Source organism: Betta splendens, chromosome 3, assembly GCF_900634795.4.
Source record: "Betta splendens chromosome 3, fBetSpl5.4, whole genome shotgun sequence".
Taxonomy (NCBI): domain Eukaryota; kingdom Metazoa; phylum Chordata; class Actinopteri; order Anabantiformes; family Osphronemidae; genus Betta; species Betta splendens.
The window spans coordinates 1,786,816-1,802,972 of record NC_040883.2 but is presented as its reverse complement, the minus strand read 5'-3'; the positions used below and the strand labels follow the sequence as shown (position 1 = coordinate 1,802,972).

The following is a 16,157-nucleotide window of genomic DNA, read 5'->3' as shown; positions in this document are numbered from 1 at the left end:
TTGATTCCAGAGGCAGAACAGGGCCGGGTTCAAGTCTTGAAGCAGCTCAGAGCAGCGCAGGGTTGACAGATTGTGCCCCAGTAACACGCTTCATTCCCCACTCCCTCTAATAGACACGCACAACATGTTGAATTGGCTGTAGGCTTTTTTGAGTCGCACTTACAATAAAAATTACGGTAACAATTTTATTTGAGTCAAAGGATAAACACTGACATCTAAAGGTGAGGATGTGTTACTGCATACTTACAAATTTCTTCACATTATTCTTACTGTAATAACGTCACCAACAACAAGGAGCGATTGTCATTATATCACTTTATCTTTTTGATTGACACAATTTTCCCTTCGTTTTGTCTTCTTTCTTTTCAACTCTTCCCTTCCGTCTGAAAGGACATACACAGATGCAAGCGAATAAGTTGTTCTTGTAGTCATGTATCATTTTAACGTATAAAAATTTTATCTTGTATTATTTGTTTCTTTTTCACATATTTCTTTTAATTCTTCATCTCAGGGCCCTGCTATGTCTGAAACGTCTCTGTCCACTTCTCAGTGGAGCCATAATTAATAATCTATAATAATTGAAAAATATCTAGAAATACTAAAAAAACAAAGCAAGAAAAGAAAGTGAGAGAGTGAAATAACTAATGCTTTAAATTAGAATTGGGTATTAGCTTTAAAATTGTAAATAATTGTAGAAAGATGACTGTACAGTTATGACGAGGAATATACAACAACACATGATTCATAATACTGTGAAAAAGAAAGTAGAAATAACAAAAAGACAAAGATATTAAAAGTGATGAAAAGAGGTAAAACGTGACCAAAAGCGGACAAATTAACAAGATCACATACAAAACGGCGTAAAACATTACTGAGATAAAAAATATATCAAAATAAACAACAAAGAGAGATAAAGACGAGCAGCCCGTGTCTCACACCTGGCGCATCCCTGTGACGGAAAGCGTCGCCCCGGGACGTGTCCTGTAGCTGCTCGGGTTCGGGGCGGAGTCCGGGCCGCTCCAGCCCGTCCCTCCTCTCCCGCTTCGCTTCCACCTCTCCGGCATCTTTGTTCGAGCCGAGCGGGAGGCAACAGGAGAACCTCGGCTCTCTGCTTCCTTTTGCGTCGAGTGGACACCGAAGAGTCGGCAGGTGAGCGGGAGCTGCGGCGGGACGGGGTCCGGGTCCGGGTCCGGGGCCGGGGTCCGGGTCCGGGTCCGGGGTCGGGGTCCGGGTCCGGGGCCGGGGCCGGGTCCGGGTCCGGGTCCGGGGCCGGGGTCCGGGTCCGGGTCCGGGTCCGGGGCTGGGTCCGGGTCCGGGTCCGGGTCCGGGGCGGACGGCCCAGTCCGCTGCTCGGTCGCGTTCGCCCACACGTCTCGGTGGGTCCTGTAGACGCTGATCGCAGGTTCTGGTGCCGGTGCGGGTTCGCAGGCCGGTTCGTCGCCTAGCTTAGCGCTAACTCACAGCTAACTCCACGGCCAGAACAAACGGGACGAAGCGGGTGAAGGTGGTTGTGATTGTGTTTGTGTTTGTGGTGAACGTGTCAGTGAGTCAGGAACCAACAGCTTCTATTAGCACGAGCTTCCTGTTTGTTTATATAATGTGAGTTTATCTGAGTGTAAAAACCTCAGGAATGTGTTAGTTATTATATCACAGTATATTTATTGTCTAGTGTTTTTATTCAGACTGTTTGTGGTTCTCTATCATCTCTGTGACTCCAGTAAAACAACATTAACGGAGATGAAATCATACTAAAACAATGCAAACCTATGCGCCTCTCATCAAACGCGTGTGATGAGCTCATTTATTAAAGAGCATCAGCTACAGAGCGCTCCGTACTGGGAGGACTGGGATTCCTCTCATTTTGTCAGACTGGTGGAATAAATACCACAAACTGGCTCCAGAGCCGCCGCCTCGGCCTTGTTTGACTTTCATTAACGTCTGTTGACCATCTGGACCCGACGGGCCGCGTCCACGGCCCGCGGCGCGTGGGGGTGGGGGTGGAGGTGGGGAGCGGCCGCTGCATGGAGCCAGTCAGAGGAGGGCGAGCCCGGGCTTGACGCCGGCCGACGGAGCCAGGAAATGCAGAGTGAAGAAAGAAGCCGGTGAGAATCCACCGAGACAAAGAAACGGTCCTCGCGTCCTCAGAGGCCACTGGTTCTGGTTCGGCCCAAACCTCACTGGTTTGAGTGGAGGCCGTGCGCCTCCCACAGCTTCGGACGCTGGCAAGGAGGAGGCGGTTCTGGGCGGCGGTGCTGAGTCATGGTTCTGACTCAGCTCACTGGTTCTGCCCACGCTGCCGATCCAACGCTTCCACCCGTGTTCCTGTGAGGTCCAATTAGTTAAAAGCATCTCAGAACCTGTCTTCATTCTGTCTGAGCTCAGCGCCGTAAACCGGGCTCATTTATGGTGCTGTTACTTTGTGAAGCGGCTCAAGGTTTGGTCCTGACGAGCGCTGTGTTTTGCAGCATGGGCGCCTCTGAAGAGAAGAAGGAAACCTGTGGAACCATCTGCCTCAAGTACCTCCTGTTCACCTTCAACTTCCTCTTCTGGGTGAGTTTCTGTTCAGGCTGCAGCAACATGAACTCTGTACCTGTGTTTTTCTGTTTGTGTTCATGAGTTTGAAGCCGACGGTGACGGATCCAAACCCTGCTGTTTCGGAACCAGTAGCGGATCTCAGGACGTGACTGCACACGCACACGGTCACCGCGTGCAGGAAAAGAGCCGACTCCAGACAACAGAGGCTTTATGGCGCCCACAGACACACACAACACAGTACCCAGTTTCCAGAACCAGGAATGTGCAGTTCTGGGAGGAAAACACTCAAATAACTGGGACCATTTCCATCCGAGGCGTAAAAATAAGATTCCAGTGTGAGCGTTGCTGTCGCTCCTCAGCGTGAAGCCTCAGCGCCAGCCCGGCCCATATGCGCTGACCAGCTGCCAGCTCGGCCCAGTTCCTCAGACTGGCAGACAACTGGTCCAGTGTGTGGTTCCGCTTTGCAGCGGCGCCTTCAGCTCAGGTTTTCATTATTGTAGTTCTTCTGAGTCAAACCCGAGGTTTTGCGCTGGGTTTCAGTCTTTTCTCTCTTTTGGAGCGTTTGTGTGACTTGTTCAGGTCCTTGACTTTGTAATATCAGTGCTGACGTTTTGAAAGGCCCAGTCAAGGAGAGCAGGAGCCCGGTTCTGCTGATTCTGAACACGCTGCTGAAGGCCGGACAGGAAGCAACGACGCGTGGCCTTCAGTCAGCGCTTCAATGGTGGCAACAGTCACAACACACGCGTGTTTCAGATTAGAAGAAAAGCACCATATTCACAGTTCTGAGGTTCTGAGGTTCTGACCGTCCGTGTCCACTGGAGGTCGCCAGAGCGCAGGGTTGGACTGGACTGCTTAGTTACAATCATTCCTCCGTCACTAGTAGCTTCATTTGATCACGGACGTGTTTGACATGAACACAACCAGTTCACTACAGCTCACGTCTACATGAACCAGTTGCTTATGACACTGGGACTGGACTCAAACACTGGTATGACTGGACTCACTGGTAGCGTCGCCTTTGGCTCCAGCTGCTGTGGTCGTCATGTGCAGGAGCGGCGACACGCTTCTGTTGCACTGATGCACAAACACACTTCTGGATTTTGACTGGGACGCTGTCAACTTGACAGAGGTTCCAGATGTGAGGGGTCAAAGCAGCGGCAGCTGGGTGCACCAGCAGGTCGTTGACCCGAGGGTCAGCAGGTCGTTGACCCCAGCAGGTCGGCGCCACCAGCAGGTCACTGACCTGAAGGTCAGCAGGTCGGCGCCACCAGCAGGTCGTTGACCCGAAGGTCGGCGCCACCAGCAGGTCGTTGACCCAAAGGTCGTTGACCCCAGCAGGTCGTTGACCCCAGCAGGTCGCTGACCCCCACCCTCGCTGGCCGCTGTCCTGCAGCGCTAACTGACTGAAGATCTGCTCATCTTGTGCCGCAGCAGTGACTTGTTTTTATGGGGCCATTCAATCGGCGCATATTGATTTCAGCCTGTGTTTTGGCCACGCTGAAGCCGCCTTGCTAATAAATCATTTGCTCCGTCTCCGCGCCGTTCTTCACCCATGTGTTCTGCCTCCAGGTGGCGGGAGGCGTCGTGATGGCCGTGGGCGTTTGGACCTTGGTGGAGAAGAGCGACTACATCAGTCTTCTCCCCTCCAAGACGTACGCCGCCTCTGCCTACATCCTGGTTCTGGCCGGAGCCATCGTCATGGTAACAGGCGTGCTGGGCTGCTGCGCCACCTTCAAGGAGCAGAGGAGGCTGCTGCGAGTGGTAAGAGATCAAGTGAGCAGAGAGGGAGAATAGGAGGCTGCACGCGGCATCGGAGGCCTTTAGGCCTCATTTCATTTACAAGCAAGTAGAAATGATGCAATGGTCCTAAATGAACTGGCAAATTCATGAAGTTCGATTGTGGTTGGCTGTTATTGGATGAGGTGGCAGAAACACCATCTTTCCTGTTATTTAACACCAGCCATTAAATGCTCCTGTAAAATAAAAGGAGCTGCAGAGGAGGTCTGACACAATTAATCTCCAAGCGGACGTGTTCCAAACACGTGCAGAGTCCTCTCACCTGCAGTTCACTGTGTTCTGATGCATCTGCATCGCGAGGCTCTGAGCTCGGTGCAGCCCAAATGTTTATGTCTTAAAGGCTTTGCCAAAGCGTCATCATCCACTTTTCACCAGAGACCAACAATCATTTAGAGCCGCGTGTTTTCAGCCTAAGACGGAGCAGATGATGAATTATAGCCCAGTTCTACGAAGCCAATTCACACGGAGCATTTCTGAACTTTACTTTTCCATCTCACACGCTGCACGTGTCATTCATTATAACTGATCCATCTATATTTATTATTTGAGTTATTTCTTAAATGTGGACCAGAATAGATTGTATTTAAAATGAAAGCAGCTTTAGAAATAAGAAAAGATAAAGTTCTGTTTTATTTCTAAAATTGCTTTAAAGTGGCAAAACTGTTTTTATTTCCTAATTTCCAGATTTGGGGAAAACGTCATTTGAGATAAATATAAAAACATGCAGGAAGACGATTTGCTCTATATTTGGCCTTGAATATAAATGGTTTTAAGCAAAAGCCCGTTGCTTTTCACTTTCAATCTCGATGGAAGGTGTGTGTTGAGTGAAGAGCCACCATTTTTTTCAGGCCGTAAAGGAAAAATTGAACGCTCTATAGATCTCTGAGCAATAAATGAAGTTTCCACTATGCCTGAATTATTTGATTTATGACTCAGCGCTTGTGTGTAAATTGAGATGCGTGCGCAGCTTCTTCATCCTGTGTTGTGTCGAAGCGAAACGCTCGGTGCATCCTGAGGAGCTGAGATTAGAGCAATGAATCACAGTGGAGGAATGAACTTGTCGCAAGGAGAGATGCTATCGGGTTGTTAAAAAGGCAGAACATGAGGACGCAGGCTGGGGAGACGGGCGGATTAATTGTTTTCCTGTATGTGGTGAGTGCTGCTGACACCTGTTGTGTTCCTGTTGCCTAAAGGTCACAGGTTCTAAGCACAAAGCAGCTGATTCAGCCTCTGTGGCGTTAATAAGCTGCTGCAGCGGCCTGTTGATTGAAGGGAGGCCCAGTCGTCCGCGTGTCCGCCCGTTAGTGATGGCTGCTCTGGAACGGAGGAGGCGGAGGAGAACCGTCCAGTGGGACCAGGACCGACAGGCCCGATGGCAGGAGTTCTGCCGGAGCCTGAACCAGCTGTGGAGAAGCTGACTTCACGCAGGGAGACCGAGCAGCTACCACGCAGGCTGCATCGGGCTGCTTTCAGTTTGCTCTCACATTGTGTGTCTGTCCCCTTCTCTCATGTTATATAGAAACGTCCAGCTGAGGGTCTGATTTGATTTGACTTTCTGATCGAACCACATATAGAAGCACAGGTCGAAGGCAGAGCGCTCCAGGAGGTCTCTGTCAGTCGACCTGCTGAGAGCTGTGACCTCATGTTGGTGTCAGTGAGAGCAGCTGGACCACAGTTCTACCACTGGGCCCAGAGGTTCTGGGTGGAAGCGAGAGTTGTGGTCTGTAGTGTTCACGCTTTGTTTTAAAATCTGTTCACACCTTCTGTTTGCATGTGCCTGTGTTTGCTTTTCCTACGCACGGTGCATCGTGAAGAGATGGAATTACAGCCATGAATCACACAGAAGGAATGAAGTTCTGACTGGAGAGGCTTGGAGAACACAGTGGAGTGTGTGTGTGTGTGTGTGTGTGTGTGTGTGTGTGTGTGTGTGTGTGTGTGTGTGTGTGTGTGTGTGTGTGTGTGTGTGTGTGTGTGTGTGTGTGTGTGTGTGTGTGTGTGTGTGTGTGTGTGTGTGTCATCAACAGCGACACACTCATGGGACGGCGTCCTGGCAGCATTAGCATGTTTAACTCGTTAGTGTCCAGAACATTTCCATGCACGATAAAAACTTTATTCTGGCTGATGATTCTAGTTGCTTGTTTCTGTGCATGGGCTTTGGGGGCGTTGGTGAAGTGGGAGCAGTGTTTTGGGCTTGTTGTAACAAAAGAAGTCCAGATTTCATTCATCACAATGATGTTGTTGTTAATGGACTTCAGTTTAAATCCTGAGCATCACATGCTCAGTTGTTGTCTGCTGATTAAAGTCACCTTCACTTGAACCATCTGTATAATGTGTGGTCATCCATGCAGCCACACGTCAGGTCTCTACAGAGGACGGTGCAGGATGGGTTTAGCCTCAGTCCACCTTCACCGCGAGGTGCTGAACATTGTGCAGTTCAGTCCGGAACCCACTCCACAGCCTCCATAAAATCTCCGTCCGTACAGAACCAACCTGCTGAGTGGTTTTGTCAGTAATTACACTGTGGCTCTGCGTCGCCCAGGAGGAGGTGGTGGCTCAGAGGTGAAGAGAGAGAGCGTGTGCCTCATACTGGGTCTGGAGGAGTCTGCAGTCAGTAAATGAGCAACAGATGCTCCGTAACGCTCCCTGTCCACGTGGGATCAGTGAGCAGAGGAGCAGACGGCCTGGTTGGACCGTCTCCCAGCTCCTGGACCGGACCGGGTCAGCGGGGGTCACCGCGATGCAGCTGAAGTGTGAGAAGAGTAGGATTAAACCTGCGAGAGGGCATGTTTGCCTGCAGCCGTGCTTCTGTCAAACCCTCAGCACATCAGAGAGCCTGTCAGCGTTCGGACCCGGAGCCACTCAGACGTCCAATCAAGACGAGCTATCAAATCAAGGCGCAGGTCCATTTGCTGGGCTGATTTCTCCCTGATAGTGGCCGGCCAAGGGAATGTGGGTCATGGTTCCGGTCAGATAACGTCGCCTTGTGTCCTCACTTCTGAAAGCGTTATTAAAGGCCGAGCTTTTTCCTCCAGCTCCAAAAAGCCGGTCACGAATCCGATTCAGACGATAAACTGTGAACAGCAAACTTCAGTGGAAGCTGAAGAGACGTTCCTTTGTGCAGCGACTCCAGGTTCCGGGCTTTAATAAAACAAGCGAGCAGAGAAAGAATAGGGGCGCAGGCGTTTGGGTCCCGTTCTCAGCTGATCAGTCACATGTGCAATAAAACGCTCGTGGTTTCTCCTTTAAAATGTTATTGTTCAGCTTCTCATTTGTGCAGCTCATTCTGCTGGAGCTTCAGCTTCTCCTCCTTGTGTCCCCAGTACTTCGTGCTGCTGCTGTGCATCTTCCTCCTGGAGGTTCTGGCCGGCGTCCTGGCTTACATCTACTACCAGCAGGTAAAAGACGTGATGGACCACAGCACCTTCAGCAGCTGATCTGGTTGCAGCAGTGTGACCGTGACCTCCTGCGCTCCCAGGGGATCCCAGGGCTTCACACAGGTGGTGTCTGGGACCTGGAGGGGAAGCAGCACCAGAACACGCTGGTCCTGGTCCTGGTCCCAGCTCCATCTGAGAGGCGGAGCCCTGGGTTCTGTTCGTGGCAGTAAAGCACGATGACCGCTTGATTTCCCACGTGCTTTGTGCTGCACTGCAATTTCAAGGCCAGCGAAACCAGCATGATAAATGAAGTTTGCACAGAGGAAATATAGGACAGCCAGAAAGAATGATGCGCGGAGGTCTCAGCCTCGAGTGCAACACAGCGCGGCTGAAAGCACGACACAATGATTTGGGTGGGATTTTAAAAGCACACGTTCTCCCACATCTGGATTTCTTCATCCTGCTTTATTTTCTAACTCGTGCAACATTAACATGACATTATCCACTCTGACGCGACAGAACTCGTATCTCAGCAACAGCTCTGCTCTCCTCCACTCAGTGCACAGGCATCATTACAAGGTCCTCATGCAGAATACACAGCTGCTCTGAGCAGCAGTCACTGGCACACGCTCTGCCCCGCTGCCCTCACAACAGCACTCCTGAACCCGGGCGGCAGCGCTCCTCCGCTCCTCCCCTCCTCCCCTCCTCCCCTCCTCCGCTCCTCCCCTCCTCAGCCCCTCCCCTCCCCCGCTCCTCAGCTCCTCCCCTCCTCCGCTCCTCCCCTCCTCAGCCCCTCCCCTCCCCCCGCTCCTCAGCTCCTCCCCTCCTCCCCTCCTGAGCTCCTCCGCTCCTCCCCTCCTCCCCTCCTGCTCCTCCGCTCCTCCCCTCCTCCACTCCTCCCCTCCTCAGCCCCTCCCCTCCTCCGCTCCTCAGCTCCTCCCCTCCTCCCCTCCTCCGCTCCTCCCCTCCTCCCCCCCCCCCCCCCCCCCGCTCCCCCCCCCCCCCGCTCCTCCGCTCCTCCCCTCCTCCGCTCCTCCCTCCTCCCCTCCTCCCCTCCTCCGCTCCTCAGCTCCTCCCCTCCTCCCCTCCTCAGCCCCTCCCCTCCCCCGCTCCTCAGCTCCTCCCCTCCTCCCCTCCTGAGCTCCTCCCCTCTCCTCCGCTCCTCCCCTCCTCCCCCCCTCCTCCGCCCCTCCCCTCCCCCGCTCCTCAGCTCCTCCCCTCCCTCCCTCCTCCGCTCCTCCCCTCCTCCCCTCCTCCGCTCCTCCGCTCCTCCCCTCCTCAGCCCCTCCCCTCCCCCCCTCCTCAGCTCCTCCCCTCCTCCCCTCCTGAGCTCCTCCGCTCCTCCCCTCCTCCACTCCTCCCCTCCTCAGCCCCTCTGCTCCTCCCCTCCTCAGCCCCTCCCCTCCTCCCCTCCTCAGCCCCTCCCCTCCCCCGCTCCTCAGCTCCTCCCCTCCTCCCCCTCCTCCCTCCCTCTCTCTCCTCCTCTCCTCCCCTCCTCCCCCGCTCCTCCTAGCTCCTCCTCTCCCTCCCCTCCTCCCCTCTCCCCTCTCCTCAGCTCTCTACTCCTCCCCCCTCCTACAGCCCTCTCCCCTCCCCCCCCTCTGCCTCTCTCCTCCCCTCCTCCGCTCCCATTCAGCCACTGGGAGCTCTGCTACCTGTGGATCCAACAGACCAACACGTCAGACACCTGAAGCAGAGGCTGTGGCGCCAGAGTCCAGTCAGCGGACGCGGTTCCTCCTGCTCGTCGGACCCTGAGGTTCTGCAGCCGAACGCGTGTCTGCATGCGTTCGTTCCCACACCTGCTCTTTTCACGTACTGAGCCGCTCGCCGTGTGCCGCGTCCAACAGTGTCACCAGGTGGAGCGAGCGACGCGTCCGCCTGCTTCCCTCCGTCGTTCGCTGGTTTTGTCTTCACGTCTCATCCTTTTCCATCCTCTCTTCCTCCTTCATCATTTATTCCCTTGATGTCTCCTTCACGCTTTGATTTACAGTGGTTTCCCAGCTGGCTTGTTGCCATAGAAACTGAGCCCCCCAGTTCTCCCGCTCCTTCAGCGGGCATTCTCTGCACCTGGTCTAGAAGAACAGAAGCCACAGACGTCGCTTCGTCCCCGTTAGTTCCTGCGTCGTCTGTTCAGCTGAACAATTAAGTCACGTGTGCTAGAAATCCCATCACTAGCAAAATGAACAGATGTCGTAAAGGGTCATTTTTGAGTTGCTGTGTAATAAATATTTGTGTGTGTTGAACAGCTGAATGAGGAGCTGAAGCAGAACCTGAAGCAGACCATGATCCAGAAGTACCGGCAGACGTCCTATGAGCACATCACCAGAGCTGTGGACGAGCTGCAGCAGGAGGTGAGCTCACTTATCCTCAGACCTGATGAACTCAGTATTTGCTTCCTGGTCTTCGTAACTTGAGTTTTGTCATCATCACATTTCAGTGATGTGAGTCGCACAAATCCAGTTCTCTTCCTATTCTAGCACCGTCGGATGCGGTTCGCAGTCTTGTATATTTATCAGTTTACAGCACTCGAATAAATCTATTTTGTGACTAGTATATTTAAGCACGAGCCTGTTCTTTATAAGTCGTTGGACTTGGGACCGCTGGGCTCTCTGAGGATTCGTTCGACATTTTGCAAAGTGTGGTTTATTTCACATCGCACTGAGCTTCAGGTGAAACACTCCACTCTACTAAATATGAATATGATGCAGTCAGCAGCTGCTTATCTCAGCATTAAGACTTGAAACAGCATTTCTACTCCTACGTCTGTTGGTGTGGAACTCGTTTATGATATGAATATTTCCGTGGGCTTTTTGGAAGCGTAACACTTGCCTGTGTCTTCAGTTCAAGTGCTGTGGGAGCAACAGCTCCGGCGACTGGAGAGAGAGCGTGTGGATCCGCTCTGGGGACGCGGAGCAGCGGCAGGTGCCCGACAGCTGCTGTAAGACTCCCACAGATCACTGTGGGCGCCGGTTACACCCCTCCAACATCTACAAGGTGGAGGTGAGCACGGCAGCTGGAGGACAGCTCCCAGATCAGCCGAGGCTCCTTGAAGACGTGTGTTTGTCTTTTAGGGCGGCTGCATCACGAAGCTGGAGAATTTCATCCTGGAGCATCTGAAGATCATAGGAGCCGTGGGTGTCGGCATCGCCTGTGTGCAGGTGACGAGTAGACACGCACTCAGTAAAGGTTCACCCGCGGAGACTGGACGTGTACTAAGTGGTGTTTTCCTTCCTCAGATCGTAGGGATGGTGTTCACCTGCTGCCTGTATCGGAGTCTAAAGGCAGAGCCGTACTAAGTGGGTGAAGGAGCAACCCTTCTCAGCGCATGCCGTACTACACAGCCCATAGGCTCTTTTCTTTGTCTCGCACGCTGCGGAAGGACAATTTGGCAAAGGATCAAATGGCACATTAGAGGATTTGATTTGGTAGAAAGGGTAGAAAACACTGCAAGGCTTCTCCAGAAGCTCCATGTTCAGGATCGCAGGGCTGTGAAAGCAGCCTTCACACACGTTGTCTAAATTGCGTGGGGCAGTCTCCATGGTCAGATGTTTAGTGGTTGATGCGTGGACTAAACCTGGCCCTTTGCAGAGAACGTAGCAGCAGGCGTATGATTTACCAGCCCAGCGCTGAGACCATGCTCATGCTTTGTCCACTAGTGGCCTTTTCACTGTTTAACTGTTGGTTTTTATATTTTTGTATTTTGTAAAGGATGATTTTATTTTTTTTACATTAAGGGCACTTCTTCTTTTTGCCTTTACTACTCATTAAGACTTCACAGTAACGATGTCAGTGTTTGAATCATAACTCCTGATAACTGTGACATCTGCCCAGTCCAGTAACACCAGCAGTTTAACCCTGTAAAACTAACCGGAGGTGTAAGTCTGTTAATGAAGTCATATTGTGTTGGTAGCAGGACTTTGATGGATCCTGACAAAGTGCCTTTTCGTTTTGATTTGACAGTCTTCCTGTTTTAGACCAGGACTCATCCATCGATGCCAAAGTTGTCAGCCATACTGTAGCTCTGTGTGAGGACCCACTGTGTTTCCTCTGTCACTATTGATGCCTCTTCTCACATTGTTCTCTCAAATGAAGATTTAGATCGTAAAATACACTGTGTTATTGTATTTCGTAGACAATGATTGTGTCTTGATGTTAGCAGTGATTTTTCCCGTGTGCCTACACGACAACACTAAGTTAATCTGCTCCAGTCATTTTTTAGTTTAGCTTGAATAAACCTTGACCCATAACACACTTGGCGTCTGTTTGCTTTCTGGCTCCAGCTGTGGTCGGACTGTAGACGCTGACATGTTCTCACGGTGGCTTCGTGCTCGCTGACTATCAGGCTCCTAACGGACTGAGCATCAGGGTGATTCCTGGAAACGGCAGCGCTGCAGTTGCAGCGACTGGACACAGGGAGGCAGCACCTGCCAGGCTTCCACCACCACTTCACCCTCCTGATGAAACAGCTGCTGAGTGTGTGCTAAACACCCACAGGCTGCTGAGCATAACCCCCTCCCCAAACTCACCCACACGCCCCAGTTCAGAGTGGCAGAAAAGCTTTAATATGAAAAAAGGGCAACAGGACCTTAAAACACTGAAGACATTGAAATACAGCTGCTTTTGTTTTTTGTCTGTGAACAATTGTTCTAATCAATCCAAAATGAGGAAGTATGAGAAAACCAAAGGGCACCTGGTCAATTCCCAGACCTCTAACTGGTTTTTACTGGGATGATTCTGACGTGAAGCAGGTGCCCCCATCGTTCCTCTTTAAGGTGCTCTCACATCACCTTGTTAGAGCTGAGTCATTCCGTTGCTCAGTGTTTCATGTCGGCCCTTTTCCGTGGAGTCGCCAGCTTTTGACGCCGCCGTTGTCGTCGCCGGACTTTGACTTTAAATAGATGCCAGAACCTGTGACAGGCCTTTGAACAACCTGCGTCCTGCTGACGGTTACTAATAAATCTCCCGGCTCGTGTTCCGCCTGCTTACTGTGACGGCTCCGCACAAGGCCCATGTTAATAATGCCAGAGCATGACATTTCCACAATATCTCCTCCCATGCTCTTTAAGCAGTGGTCCATTCAGCGCTCGGCACCCGCTGCACCTCGGCCTCTCCAGCTGAGAGCGATGCTGTTTTCAGTGCAGGGCGGCCGTGGACCCCCCTCACCTTCCACCCTCCTCCCTGAGAGGTGAGTTCAGGGCCTACAGGACAAACAGGCGCTGGGTTAGAGTTTATCTGCAGCTGATGCTGCGTGTTCAGACACCGGCGTCTTATTTGGGGTATTTTCATCTGATGTCAAGCATTAGCTGTTTAGTGAAGTGGTTTCGGGCATCTACAGCACGTGGTGAGGTGTTTAGCACTGATTCAGCTCAAGGTCAGAGGTTTAAATCCACCGTCTGACTTTGGCGTTTCAACGTGGATGGTTTCCAAAATTGAAGCAGAGTTAGTTCAAGGGCCTCAGTGTTCGCTGTTAATGTGCTTGAGTTGACTGCTTGCCTTTGCCTCGTGTCACCTCTGTGACGGACAGGCCTCCTGTCCAATGACAGCTGGGATCAGCTCCAACAGGACGAGCAGTGCATGGAACGCATGCACAGATGGATTTATCATGAGCTGAACTGGTTCTGGTTCCTGTCGCCACTTTAAAGGAAATAAAAGTACAGCCTGCGGTGGGCGACCGGCGGGAGCGACCACCCAAAGAAGCTGCACGATAATAGCCAGAGGTTGAGGTGATTAATGGCACGTGAGAGAAGAATCAATAGCTCAGTGTTTCCTCCAACATTGCTTTACTGCATAGTTTTACCTTCTCAACCACATTAAACCCTAAATTAAGCAGGACTCCTCAGCTAAGAGGCCCCAACGGGAGACGTAGACATCAGAACAGGGATGTTCCACCTTTGGTGAGGGCTGTAAGAAAGTGAAGGACTTCAGTGAGATGTCAGGAGAAGCGTTCAGTGAATGAAATCTGTGCCGGATCTACAGGTGAAACCCAGAGGCCTGATGTTTATCTGCATGTGTGCTCTGCATCCACGCCTCTGCTGCACGGCCTCTCAGATCATCTCATTTTCATTCCAGGCCAGGACTGTTTACATTGTGTGTGAGGAGGACATGCTGGTGGGAGGATGAGGCGGGAGCAGATGGAATGTTGAGTCTGTAGATGGCAGCAGCACTCCTGGACCAATCCGTCTCAATAAAATGGAAAAAAGCCTTTTGTCTCAGCAGCCAAGCGCCGCCAGCTAAAATTGAAATTAATTGGAAATTCCAGCATGTTGAGCTTTTTTTACTGTAATTGTGAAGTAAATTCACAGAGTGGTTGCACGCGTACACGTGCACGTACATGTCAAATGTATGCACAGACACACGCTTGCACATGAAACCAACTTTGGTTTAGTAAGATCCACAAAGTACTGGAATGGATTAATGCAGCAGGGTTTAACAGCAGCTTCCGCTTCACCTACATGATGATCCTGACTCAGGTCAGGATGAGTCTCATTATGCAGCTGGAGGAGACGCCTGAAACGCCACTTTTACTCCGCTCACTTCATGGTCAAGTGTAAATCGACTTGCTGAACATGACTGATTACATTTGCCTATTTTTACACAGTTATCAACAGCAGTAATAAGCGCTGACTTCACATTTTTGGGAGTGTGCGTGTGAGGAGGGTGTTGATTATGTAAGTCATTTACATTTCCTCTAATTCAAGAGTGACTGGCTCAGCGAAGAGAGAGACACTTTGAGCCGCGTAGCTTTCAAGCTCCCCTCAGACTAATGCTGACGAGCTGCGTGGAATAAAGCCCTCGCTGAGCTGCCGCTCCGCTTTCGGAGATGTCACCGGCGCATCTGTTGGAAGAAGGAGCTACTACGAAGCTCCTGTGTGCTGACAGGAGGCTCACGTGTGGCTCTTATCGCTCAGCGCGCACCCACCGTGTTCATCGCACCCTCTGTCACTCACTTGCCCGCTCCCTGGAGCGAGCGCTCCAACATCTGCCTCTCCATCCTCGCCTCCTTCTGGGTCACAGCCCATTCAGGCAGAGGAGATTCTGAGCCCCGAGGAGTTGAGGCCTCCACCAAGGTGCTCTGACCAGCTGGCCGTGCTCTCCTCAGGGAGGGCCTGTGTGTGCAGGAGGGGAGGTGCTCCCCCACAGGGGCGGCGGCAGGTTTGCATGTGTGCAGTGAGGCCTGGCGTGTACAGTAACACTCCTATGTGTGTGTTCTGCCTCCCCTGTGTTAATGCATGCGACGTTATTTTGTGAACAAAGTCATTTAACAGCTTAATTTCAAGTTCATACTGTGTTTCTCTTGTAGAGTAGACGATCAGCTGGAATTTGGAGCAATGTGATGCATATATTTACATTTTAATGAGGCTGAGATTTTCCTGAAACACTTCATTTCGCACAGTCTGTGGTGTAAAGTAGCTGAGTACAGTCGCTGTGAGAGCGTCACCAAGTTATTTAATGTTAGTGTGTAAAGGCGGCAGGTGAGTGGCTTTTCTCCTGCTCCTCTGGCCTTAAATGCTGCAGGTGGATTCATTTGCCTTAATTGTTTTATTCTTGACAGCATCCCCGCATTGTTGAAGGTCAATGACTTTGAGCCATATCTAATCTAAACTTCAAGGGGTGTTCAATACATTTTCTGAAGTGGATCATAAAAGACTTATTATCAAGGTGAGATGGGGGTGTAGATATACTGTTATTAATAAGTTTCATTTTTCAAGCAAAAACGGGCTCGTGCAGGTGAAGTCGTAGTAAAAGAAGACTTGGAGCCTCTATCGCTTCTCTGCGCCTGCGCTCTGTCGGCGCTTGAATGAGGAAACTTCTGCTGATTGCTGGTTGTGGCGAGCGGACGGGGATTCAAACTCTATTACTACGTTCAGTGTATAAACTGCCATCACGTGCACAGTCCATCCTAACACATCTTGAAACAATAAATTATGTGTATAGCGTAGGTACTTAATTTTAGTTATGCTAAGTTATCAAATACGTAGTTTACTGAGTTCTTTACTTTAAGTCTGATTCCCGCCCTGCTACTGCACCAGTTTTTTTGTAGATATCGAACGCACCCTCTCCAATATGGCGGTCGGTGCAAACCGCCACTTGTCTGTGGTACAGTAGTGAAGTAGTTGTTTGATTATTCAGGCGCTATTCTTTATTTGTGGAGCCGCACAAACTATTCATATATTATCTGCTCAAATTCCAATGGCCTAACATTTTCTGGGGTAAGTGACATTTGTGTTGTTTATTTAGCAAAGCTAATGTTAGCTGTTAAACCCTGTAGCTTAAGCTAGCGGCTCATATTTACATAGTGTAATAAGGTATGTAACGTACAGGTACCAACATATAAAGACTGTCCAACGCTGCTCTCTAAAACACCTGGGTAAATGTTGAGTCTTTTGACCTACAGTAGAAACCCGTTTAGGTATTACCTGACCTTTGACCCTTGACTGCATCCTGCAGCTA

General features: G+C 51.1%; 2 protein-coding genes across 7 annotated transcripts in view; both read left to right on the top strand.

Moving 5' to 3' along the window:
- The first annotated feature begins 1,012 nt into the window (after positions 1-1,012).
- Positions 1,013-11,957, top strand: LOC114851796 (CD151 antigen-like). The gene is made up of 8 exons (XM_029143537.2): positions 1,013-1,149; positions 2,466-2,550; positions 4,105-4,296; positions 7,653-7,727; positions 9,953-10,057; positions 10,548-10,706; positions 10,778-10,864; positions 10,943-11,957. Exons 2-8 carry the CDS (start codon positions 2,467-2,469, stop codon positions 11,000-11,002), a joined length of 762 nt encoding a protein of 253 aa, XP_028999370.1. The 5' UTR covers positions 1,013-1,149; position 2,466; the 3' UTR covers positions 11,003-11,957.
- A 3,344-nt stretch (positions 11,958-15,301) lies between these two features.
- The window catches only part of LOC114851795 (gonadotropin subunit beta-1-like), a 56,873-nt gene continuing 56,017 nt past the window's right edge, over positions 15,302-16,157 (top strand). Inside the window, exon 1 of one of the 6 annotated variants that reach the window (XM_055507578.1) lies at positions 15,302-15,916. The gene's annotated coding sequence lies outside the window, so the exon portion shown is untranslated. The remainder of the gene's footprint in view (positions 15,917-16,157) is intronic. The other 5 variants (XM_029143529.3, XM_029143531.3, XM_055507580.1 and 2 more) reach the window with 5 other exon arrangements.